Source organism: Nilaparvata lugens, chromosome 7, assembly GCF_014356525.2.
Source record: "Nilaparvata lugens isolate BPH chromosome 7, ASM1435652v1, whole genome shotgun sequence".
In the NCBI taxonomy this organism is placed as follows: Eukaryota; Metazoa; Arthropoda; class Insecta; order Hemiptera; family Delphacidae; genus Nilaparvata; species Nilaparvata lugens.
The window spans coordinates 31,652,259-31,664,026 of record NC_052510.1 but is presented as its reverse complement, the minus strand read 5'-3'; the positions used below and the strand labels follow the sequence as shown (position 1 = coordinate 31,664,026).

Genomic DNA, 11,768 nt, shown 5'->3' with positions numbered 1-11,768 from the left:
AATTTAATATAATAGTTTCAATCCCTAATCCTTGAAATATATTAACCAATATTATAGATACAAAAATTTTGTCCAATGTTAAGCGAATTCAAGTGACGTAAATTGCAGGACTGATATATATAGAAAATATATTTTATCATTAGAGAATCCAATTTACATGTTCTGTCCGGTAAGTAATGCCAATTTTTCCGACGCTATTGCATATCGCAGAGTGCTGTGGCTGTGAGAGACTGACTAGTGGTGGGGGGTCTTGGGAAGAAGGCTGACTGAAAATCAGTTGTCTCCACAGTGCTGGAGAGTTGTCATAGGCAACACAGTGTAATGAGGACCCAGACTTTCAAAAAAATGTTATCACAAGAGATGATTCTTGAGTGTATGACCCATTTTCTAGAAAGTCTGGGTACTCGTCACACTGCTGCGTTGCTTGAGGGAGCACTGCACAGCTGCACTGCAGCCGCTTCATTTTGAACTGTGACGCGTCAGGAAAACATCTCTCACGGAAATGCCTGCAAGAACTCTCCGGTAGAGGGCACACAAATGACAATTCTCCCACCGCCGCAGCACTCCGCAATGTACAATGGCGTCGGAAAAATTTGACATTACTTTCCGGGCAGACCTGTACATAGGCTATTCTAGCTTCATATTATCTCTGATTCTACCTACTGGTGAGGAATAAATTGAATATCTTTCCAACGATTCAGCAATAAAGTGGATTAATCGAGAAATGACAATAGCAAACTTGGAGCAGAAAAAATGACAGGTTTAGCTAGTCAGAGAGACGCTTACAATAAATTAGTGAAGATAGCATGACGGAAACACCATGAACCTCATTCCTCACTACTTGCACATTAATAAGCTTGTCAGCATTCATGTCACAAAATCGTATACGAGTGAACCCCCTCTCAACTTCTTACTTCAATGAATTCAGCATTTCAGCAGATTAATGAAGTACGGTACCTATTGTATCTAAATCAGAACGAATTTTCATCTGTAATAGAGTGAATGTTCATATAATATTAATTATATTACATTGATAGATATACGATGCAATCAATTCTATTTTCAACTCAAATTTAACTCCAATCAAGTTCTGTTCAAATATGAGAGTTGAATTTTTTAGAGCCAAAATAAAACAAACATCAATAGAAAACAAAAAAATGTTTTTATTCAACTAAATTATTTACATTCACAACAAATGGCATCATAATTTTAATATTCAATTATCAACATGAATTGATCTATTACCATTATTGGACAAGTAGTTAACATAGTGAAAATACAAATACATGTCTTTATACACTTTCAGAGTCATTGACAATGTTTCAATCATCACAGCGTGTCATTGACGTTAAAATATTTTTTTCAATTGCATATTCATGAACTTTCTAGTTATATCAATTCCAATTCTTTATCAACAAAAATAATATTGAATTAACACAGATTTTTAATAACAAAAAAGCATTCTTAAGTAAATTAGTAATTATTAAGATTTACAAAAAATATAATAATTTACATTCCAAAAACGTATAATGTAACTTTATTGAGATTTTATTTGGTTTATTTATATTTTCACCCATTCACATAACGGCTACTCAAAAATGCATAATTTTGCAACAAACCATCTGAGTAACGAAATACACCAATTTTGAACATTACCAACACACTAAGAAATTTTTGATCTAGATTAAAAATGTACTCATTAAAAATTATTTTTGAAAAAAAAATCCAAGGAATAATACAATTCAGTGAATAAAAATATTATTAAATCAATAATACTGAGAACTTCAATGAAAAGGTACTACAGTACAATTAAGAGATGAGTTGAATATCATAAACTCACTATAGAAACCTTCTGTCTACATTGAGTTAATTATTAAGCTTATTGAGCTTATTTGATTAAGAAATTGAAGTACTGGCATTTTATAATGTATTAGAATTAAGGATAATTGGTATGGAAGATCACATTCTTTTACATAGCTTCAAGTAACATTATAAGGTAGAATCCATGTGAAATTTATGAATTTATGTAGGTGATACTGCAATCTACAGATAATTCTGAAAGTATTTGAATTCAATTGAAAAGTTGTTACAAAAGTCAAGGCATACTTTCATAGGTTGGGAAATTTATTAATTTTAATAGGTTTGATAATTATCTCATTTTATGGAAAAATGCATGCTTGGTTCAAGTTTGTGGATAATTTTAAAGCAGCAGGGCTGAATTGTGAAAAGTAAGAAAGATCAGCGATGCCATATTGCGTGTAGACTATTAATTGCATAATTTCGCTCATTAGTAGTTCAGGTGTCGATAATTATTTTCGTTCGTTATTCGAATTTAGAAGAAAGCAAACTTAATGTAAGTAACTTTCGTCTTAACTGTCTCCACCAGCGTCGGGGCGGCGGAACGGATGCAGCTCACTATTTAGTTTCTAGCCAGACTAAATATATAATTTGTGGACTTTATTCGATCTTCTCGAGCGGCAGCATGAGCTGGGCCATCGCCTGAGACACTAGCTCAGCGTCGCGGTCGCTCAGGTGGCTGAGAGAGGTCCAGGCCATAGGTGACAGGTCGCTGAGTGACGAGCTACGCGGCGTCAACCCCAGCAGCAAACCCAGCTTCGCTGCCAGCGGTGTCTTATGCACCAGCTCTTCCTTATCATCGTCTGGTTGCATCTGAAAATTATTTCACCTTCTTCAGCTGTATGCATGATTTCTGTATTATTATTCAATAAACATTTGAAAAAAGACTGTCACAATTAATTACTCTTCTGATGTACGAGGCTAGTTTGTAGAGTTTTCACATATGACAAAAACTTATTCAATCCAGCCACAATTCTAGTCACTAGAGCTTTCAGGAGCAGCCCGTCAGCAACTCTTGAAGTTGCTCTTGGCTTACTGCCATTGAACATTTTTACTATGGCAGAAGAAGCACGGAAATCAGCCTATCGACTGAAAGTTGCAGGCCAATGGAGAGAAGGTCTGTCTGGAACAGGCCACTGCACAATCACCAAAGCCGTTGCTCACAGCCCTGTGCTTGAAATGACGTCAGATGTCATGAGCACGGAGTTGGTTTTTACTAAACCTTTATCTGTTAAATTCTGCTCTAGAGAGGAGTGGAAGGGCCCTATCCCAAAAGAGGCAGCCTTGTCTGGTACACAGACGGTTCTCTCATTGAAGGGAAATCTGGCTACGGGGTGTACAGTGATTCACCTAGAACATAAGTTTATGCAAGTCTGGGACAACACTGTACCATCTTTCTGGCAGAGATTTGGGGCATCATGGCTTGTGCCAACATAAGCATTGCCAGGCGCTATTGCAATAAGCATATAGTAATCCTGTCAGATTGTCAGGCAGCCCTCAAGGCTCTTGACTCCAATGAAATCAAGTCCAAATTGGTGTGATATTGGTTGGGTACCTGCTTTCCACACAATAAGTAAATGATCCAGGAACTTACACCACCAGCAATGGCAGGGTCACCCTGGTCAAGCACTTGGCAAAAGGCTGCTGGCAGACGCAAGCCCTCGCTTCACCAGCTGGCTGGTGAGTCTGGGTAGAGGTCAGGTCAAGCAGGTGATAGCCCTGATAGCTGGACATGGCCACTTCAGGAAACATCTCCACACAATTGGACTCAGAAATGAAAGCCAGATGTGTAGGCTTTAAAATCAGTCTGAAGAGACTGCTAAGCATATCATACTGGATTGCAAAAGTCTTGGAGCAAGAAGAAGGGCTCTGTTTGGCTGTAAGCAACCAGGTGAGGAATGGGATGTCGGTTTGTCTAACATGCTTTGGGACACACAATAAGCTTCGGTTGACGTGTGAGGTTCTCTCTCTGAACCTTTGGGTTTTTGAATTGGTCCCTTCAAAAACATAAACATATTCAATTTTAACTCTGTTGGCGCAGTTTAGACGCAAATAATCTTAATTTTGGCATCAATATATAAATAGATTATATTTGGATGCATTTTGACGATTGAAAAATCAATATACTGTCAAGGACTTGGAATTGAGCAATCTTTAGTCTAATGTGAGAAAACGCGGAATCCAACATTCAGCAAATGACTGTGACATAAATCCTACGTGTCCAAAATGGCTAAAACTTTAGAATAGGATAGATTTATTGATCAGCAAACAACAACTATATTAGTCCGGGCGCAAAGGCACTAAAAAAGGCACTCTGTGGTCATTTTTGAGTAACAACCGTGGAAGATGTCTCAATTTCGTCGTTAGGACTAAAATAATGAGGAACACAATGATGATAAGTCAAAATCACAGGCAAACACCTCGAAAACAAGATGACCGCCAAAATTTTCAAGGATTTTTCATCGCTTGTATTTTGATAATAGTTCAAGATATTCTACCGCTGATTGCACGAAAATATTTGAAAAATATGAGGTTATATGAGTATAAATATATGAAAAGTATAAGGTTCAGTTTACGTTTTTCTTCAACGAGACCATCAAAACTTCGGTTTCTCATAAATGATACTGAAATATGAGATGTCAATAATAAATATAATGATATTAACCTTTGTTTCAGCTCCAACATCGCGACATGTTCTCTACAACTTCAATTTGATTAATTTTCTTGTATTTATTTGAAAAATTATTAGATATAAGAAAATTATTATGCAACAGTAGGCCAGCAATGATATGACAAAGCTCTATCATCAAATAGCTGTTCAACAATTTCAATTCTGAAGGAATAGGCTACATAAGACCCGCCGCAAAGTAGACCCACGCTAATCCACGAAAAGCAACCCACGCCGTGGGATGTTTTGTAAACCATTGCTAGGCTTCTCCAGACATCTTTATAATGATAATAATACATGCAATGAATAATCCACTTGTCAGCTGATTGTGTATGAATAATTCTATAGCAATAGTTTACAAAATATCCCACGGCGTGGGTTGGTTTTCGTGGATTAGCGTGGGTCTACTTTGCGGCGGGCCTAAGGGTGTGATCAAATTGGATGCACGTATGTGCATTTGTGCAACTGCAAGTGTGCACGTATGCGCGGTTCGAACTATGGAAAGAACAATAGGAACACTCACACTGAACGCGTGCATTTGATGGTGGCCTTCAGTATGAACAGCGACAGACGTCACAACATGCTTCTCTATGGCTCTTTCCACATTTGGCTGTTTCTCATCTGCACGCGTCGTCAATGCGCGCACCTATCGTGCACCTCACATACATGCATCCAATGACATTAGCTTATACCCATAGAATAGCAACATTTCCGTTAAGTATATTTTTATTCAAAATTTTATTCATATTTTTATCTCAACGAAAGCGGACCTGGACTACTTGGAGTTGTAGGGAAAGGATGGAAATCAACACTCAGTACCCGTAGACCACAACGCATAGGACCGACACAAAGGAGACTCTGATTTTTTATTTACTTGAAAACGCTTTGACTAACATAGTAGAAGACCTGTTTTCATTGTATGATAAAGAAGATAATAAAACAAATGAGATAGACGATTATATCAACTACATACCGAATGTTGAGGATGGTGAGGTACACTTTTTGAATATAGTACTCAATGAATACCCGTAGTTTGCAGGCCCGGAACTAGGTGTTTTTTGAGGGGTGGCAAAGATTCGTCTGCCCCCCCCCCCCATTATATTGTTAGCAATTTAATATATAACATATTAGGAGATAAAATCGTGACTTTATGAATTTATGTAGATTGAATTTACATAGTGCATAGAAGGATTATGTACATTGAATTTATGAAAAACTTACATTTATTTCAACTATAACTCTTTTCAGTACACATTAGATTATACATCATATTAATAAAAATAATTATGAATATTATTTATTGTAACTTTTTTTGTAATTTTCTGTCTAATTTTATACTTAACATTTTTTTTTTAATTTAAAGTACATAAACAATAAGTTATTGTGTATTCCACAAAAATACTCGCTTAACTACGATGCAAATATTAGTTAGACTGTTTTAAGACAAACTATTCAATAAGCCACACTTTAATAATCTCAGTTCTTGAGTTGAATTTTGCGAGATTTTCTTGATGCAAAAGTATTTATTATATCATCATAATTGATCAAAGCAGCTCGCTTATGTTCTATTGATATAATGCTAAGGTTTGTTAGCCTCTCCTGCCGCATTGTACTTCTTAGGTAGATTTTATCAGTTTTAATTTGCTAAAACTTCTTTCTCCAGAGGCAACAGAAACTGGAATGGCTAGGAACAGCGTCAGTGCTGTGGTTATGTTTGGATAAGCTTCTGGAAGTTTATGTTTGTAAATCAGATTCAACATCAACAAGGGTGTAGCATCCTTTAAATATGGGCTCTACTACAAGTGCGTGATACTTGAAACTTTCAATTTCAAACATGATATCTTCCTTATTTAATTCCTTATCGTAAATGCTGGCCAAAGCTTCTGACTTACTCTTAAAATTATTTACTTCTATTTCACAAATGTTAACATCAGTTAAAAATCCAAATTTGTCATTTATACTCTCCAAAGTCACAAGCCTTGTAATTAATTCCATGTTCAACCTGTTAATAACTTCTGAAAGACTTCTAGTTTTTCTGCTCTCTTAGTATTTCACTCTTAGTACTTCTTCTTTTCGGATTGAAATTTTATTTTTTTTCTAGTTTTTCATACATTCCATATGTTTCTTTTTTCTTTATTATATTTTTTCTATTTTCGACTGAATCTCAAGCCACTAATTATAGCCGACTGATTACTCGTTGCCATCGCTCAAACTACTTAGTTTTGCTGGTAACGCCAATGATAATATTATAATCGATTTTTAAATGAAAAATATTTTAATTTTAAGTTTTTGTAATGTATTGTATATGAAAAGTTTTATATTTTTCACATTTGTAAAGTTTGTTTAATGATTTTGGCAATAAATATTTATTTCTTCTTTATTCTAAACAAGTCTTCAGCATATGACTCAGAGACTTCATCATCTTCACACATCTCACCAGGCATTTTTTTCCTCTTCCTTTTTTTTATCTGAGAACTCTATCAGCACGTCGTTCTTCTCAGCTATCAATTTGGCTTCAACAATTGCATCACATGGAGAATAGTCCCTTGACGAAATAATAAAGTCCAGAAGGCCCTTGATGTATCTGGCAGCCTTGTCTACAGTGAGGTCTTCTTTTTGCAGTACTTGGTTGACATGGTTTATCTTTTTTATATTTTTCCAATACCGTTTTCACATTTTACTTATTGTTTTTTTCATTTATTCCTTTTCTTTTTGCCGCTCCCCAAATTCTGCCGCCCCCTAAATTTTGCCGCCCCGGGCAGCTGCCCCCTTCCCCCCCCCGTTCCGGGCCTGGTAGTTCAAGTAAAAATTTTGATGAATTCCTATGCACTCTTGAAAATTATAAAACTAAACACGACATAATATAACTTACTGAAACTTGGTGTAATGTAAACACACCCTTTATGTACAATATACCAGGATATAAGGTTGTGGATAAGAGAGTAGTATGAATAAGTGTGATGGCTTATGCATATATATAAATGAATCTCTGAGTTATAATGTAGTTGATTGTGATATTAGGGAGGGCAATTCTATTTGTATTAAAGTTGAAACTATCAGCGATAAATTTTTTAAAATCATAGGTGTTTATAGATCTCCAAATGGAAATGTGTCCAACTTTTTAGAAAGTGTTGAAAAGTATTCAACCAATATTCCAAACGATGTTGATGTTTGTTTTGCAGGAGATGTAAATATAAACATATGCGTAAATATTAAAATAACTCATGAATACTTAGATATAATGAATATTAATGGATATAAACCTTATATAACTGGCTACACTAGAGTAACTGATAAGTCGGAAACCTGCCTAGATCACATTTTCCTCAAAAGTACAGATAAAAACATCAAATATAAGACAGGAAATATATTAAAAACTAATATTACTGACCACTTCTCAGTTTCACTCAATCTAGGATATGTAGGTAACATAAACACAAAATTACTTCTAAAAAAATAAACTATGATAAACTTAAAGAATTACTGTCTCAGGACAACTTATTCACCGACTTCAAGAATGAAAATATTGAAGTAAACCAGATGGTAACTTGCTTTGTTGATACACTAAATCGATTTATTAATATTTCCTCTAATGAGATACATATACCATACAAGAAAAAACTCATAAAACCATGGATTACTCCAGGGTTAATTAAGGCCATTAATAGAAAAGATAAAATGTACAAACAACTAAAAAGGGAACCTTTTAATACGAAATTGAAGGAAGATTTAAAGGTCTATAAGAAAATATTGAATAAATTGATACTGTCAACGAAAAATAACTATTATTCAAATGAAATAAATAGAAGCAGTCAAAATCCTAGAAATGCAACCTCTGGAAATGCATTAATGAAATCATAGACGAAAAAAATATCTCAAATGAAAATATTAATATAGAAGCATACACACTTAATAGCTTCTTTGCTAGCGTAGGTTCTAGACAGGCGGAAGCCATACCAAAAAGTGGAAATCCAACGAATTTGGAATTTAATCATTATTCTACCCTTCAAAACTCTTGTTTTTTAACTCTAGTTGGCCCTTCCGATGTAGAAGAAACAATTCATAAATTAAAAAATAATGCTAGCCCTGGGATTGATAACATATCAAACTTCATTGTGAAGCAAATTGCTCCACTTATTGCTTCACCCATAGCAGACATTACAAATAGAATTTTTGTTACAGGTATATTCCCTGATCATTTTAAAATTGCTAAACTAGAACCATTATTTAAAGGTGGTGACAAAACTAAAGCAAATAACTACAGGCCAATTAGTCTTCTTAGCAATTTAGCTAAAATTGTTGAAAAACTAATTAAAGTAAGACTAATAAATTTTTCATACAAGCACGATATAATAGAGAAATGTCAATTTGGTTTTCAAAGTAATAAAAGCACAGAGGATGCATTATGTTGTTTCATAAATGAGATGAGTGAAAATTTAAATAACAAAAATAAAACCATGTCAATATTTCTAGACCTATCTAAAGCACTCAACACGATACCACACGAAACACTCTTCATAAAATTACAAAAAATAGGAATTAGGGGAATTACTTTAAATTTATTTGGAAGCTACTTACAAGATAGATCCCAAATTTTAACCTTAAATTCACAAAAAAAGCACACTAAATCCAACATCGTATGGCTTACGTCCTATCGCCTGTTTTATTCTTAATATATGTTAATGACCTATTAAAATTTAAATTAAACAATGGCAGGATTGTGTCATTTGCCGATGATACAGCTATAATCTTATCCAATGCTGACTGGTAAAGCTTGTTTAGAGATACCGAAAGTGATACAATGATAATAAAGCAATGGCTTGACTTAAACACCATGAGTTTAATATTAAAACAAATTTTAAAACGTTTTCTCCAACATTCCCTGGACAACCGGACAATCATTTCAAATTAAAACTGCACTCCAATTGCTCTGACCGCTCAAAATGAAATTGTCCAGAAATACAGAAAGCCAAAAATACAAAATATCTTGGAGTAAAAATTGATGAAAACTTGAATTGGCAACCTCATATATCTTTTCTATGTAAAAAAACTTGAATATATATATCATATAAATTCTATAAACTCAACAAAATATTAAACATCAAAAACTTGAAAACTGTATAACATGCCTTAGTACAATCGGTTTTACAATATGGGGTAGTCATATGGGGTGCAGCATTTGATGTACACCTGAACAACCTTTTTATTGTCCAAAAAAATATTATTAAAACCATTTTGAATAAACTGAGATTATACCCCACTCATCAAATTTTCCAGGAATTTGATGTATTCACAGTTAGACAACTCTACGTTGAAACTTTACTTAAATACTTATTAAAAAATAAAAGCGAATTTCCTAAATTAAATAAACATGTCTACAACTTCAGACCAAATATAATAGAAAAATTCCAAATTTATCCTACAAAGTTAACTTTCATTAGAAGACAATTGATTTACACAAGCAGCGAATTAATAAATGCAATACCTTTTGATTTGAATGATAAAATATCAAAGAAGAGCATAACAGAGTGGATTAAAGGTGAATATTTCTTCACTTTGAACCTAGCACTGTGATTTGTTTTTTTTCTGTTACAGTTTCCAGTTTGGTATTTCTCTGAATTCTGACATTTTATAAATTATCAATATATGTGTGAATTATTCTACTTTGTACCACATTTTCAAAGTATATTGATTTAAAGTATATTTTGTGTCTACTTTTGTTATAAAGCTTTTCGTTTCAATTTCTAGTTATTTTAAGTATTTTTTTAAGCAACTCTCACCAGCGGGCAAAGATTTTTCTTTTTGCTGGTGATGCCTAGAAATTTTATAATTGTTTTTTTCTGCTCTCTTGTATATGCATGTATGTGTAATATTGTATGATGAACAATTTATTCTTATTTTTGCTCGTGTATGTATGTGTATGAGTAAATTATTGTTTGTTTTCTTTTTGGCAATAAATGAATTTGAATTCGTTTTTGAGGTCTCCGACACTTTACAGATGGGAAGAAATGGCGAGGATGGGAGGTGAAATCGCTGAATATGCGACATCACCTAGAACCATATTTATATTTTTCAAGATCTGTAACTGATATAAGGTTAAATTTATTTATTTATTAGACCCAGGAGCATGTAGAGAGCATTTGCAAAAGTACTCTAGTAGCCTAACTGGGTTCAGTTGAAAATGTCAAATCTATTTAATTTCTGTATAAGTTCACTTTCAATTATTTTAGCCGTTGAATATTCTACTACGAATTATTGAAATGCCACTGAATTTACTGTTGCTAAAAGGAAGCTAAACACTAATAATGTGGTATAGAAATGATCATAAACAATACTCACCTTATCCAAAACATGCTTGTAAATTTTTCCTTCGCCATTTACATAAAATACAGAAAACCCATCGTACCACCTGCAATAGAAGGCATCGCCAATCAAGTGATATATATACCAAACGAAAGAAAGGATCCTTTATTGAAATAAACAGTTACAGCTAATATCCTAGTTTCCAATATTGAAGAGTATCCTAGTATCTCTTTTCTGTATAGGGCTACTTTTATAGAAATAGAAATAAAAATAAAAATCTTAGTACCCTTTTTGAAATATTTAATCACAACATGTTTCGGACATTGATGCCATTTTCAAGTGATCACTATGTTGTGATTAAATATTTCAAAAAGGGTACTAAGATTTTTATTTTTCTTTCTAGTATCCTAGTAATTTATGAGTGAGTTTCATAAGTTATCATTTTCATTCTTAATATGTTCAGAAATGCTAGTTCAAGCACAAATCTTTTAATTTTCCAATCTGTTGAAAAATGAATACAGAACGCTGCTCATTTAATCGCTTCTCGCTTCTCTGAGCACCTGGACATCTTCTGGTTTTCTCATGAAATGTTTCATAAGTGTTGAACAATCTGTTTTGAGTTATCTGTGTTAATTATAATTATTCTTGTCTCCTACTGTGTTTTGATAATAAGTTACTTGTTTACTGAACTTTTTATCACTGATTATGAAATAAAAATTGAATCATCTGACATTTATTGGTCATGATTTGAACAAAGTTGTATAATTTTTTATTAATATTTCTGTAAATATTATATTTTCTTTTCTTAATATTATGTTACTTTTTATGATTATAAGACTTCTAAAAATTGTATCTTTTATATGTTCTTTAATTTTTTTTCTTGTATTCAATTGTGTGTTGTTTTGTAAAGGAGACAGAATGGGGTTACCTGTTATCTCCA

The 11,768-nt window shown here is 33.4% G+C and overlaps 1 protein-coding gene across 1 annotated transcript in view; it reads right to left on the bottom strand.

The window, feature by feature from the left end:
- Positions 1-1,143: 1,143 nt before the first annotated feature.
- Positions 1,144-11,768, bottom strand: part of LOC111060353 — a 33,412-nt gene continuing 22,787 nt past the window's right edge. The window contains exons 6-7 of the mRNA XM_022348018.2: positions 10,865-10,934; positions 1,144-2,670 (exon numbers count right to left, since the gene is read on the bottom strand). Coding sequence (XP_022203710.2) covers positions 2,458-2,670; positions 10,865-10,934 — 283 coding nt within the window. The 3' untranslated portion in view covers positions 1,144-2,457. The remainder of the gene's footprint in view (positions 2,671-10,864; positions 10,935-11,768) is intronic.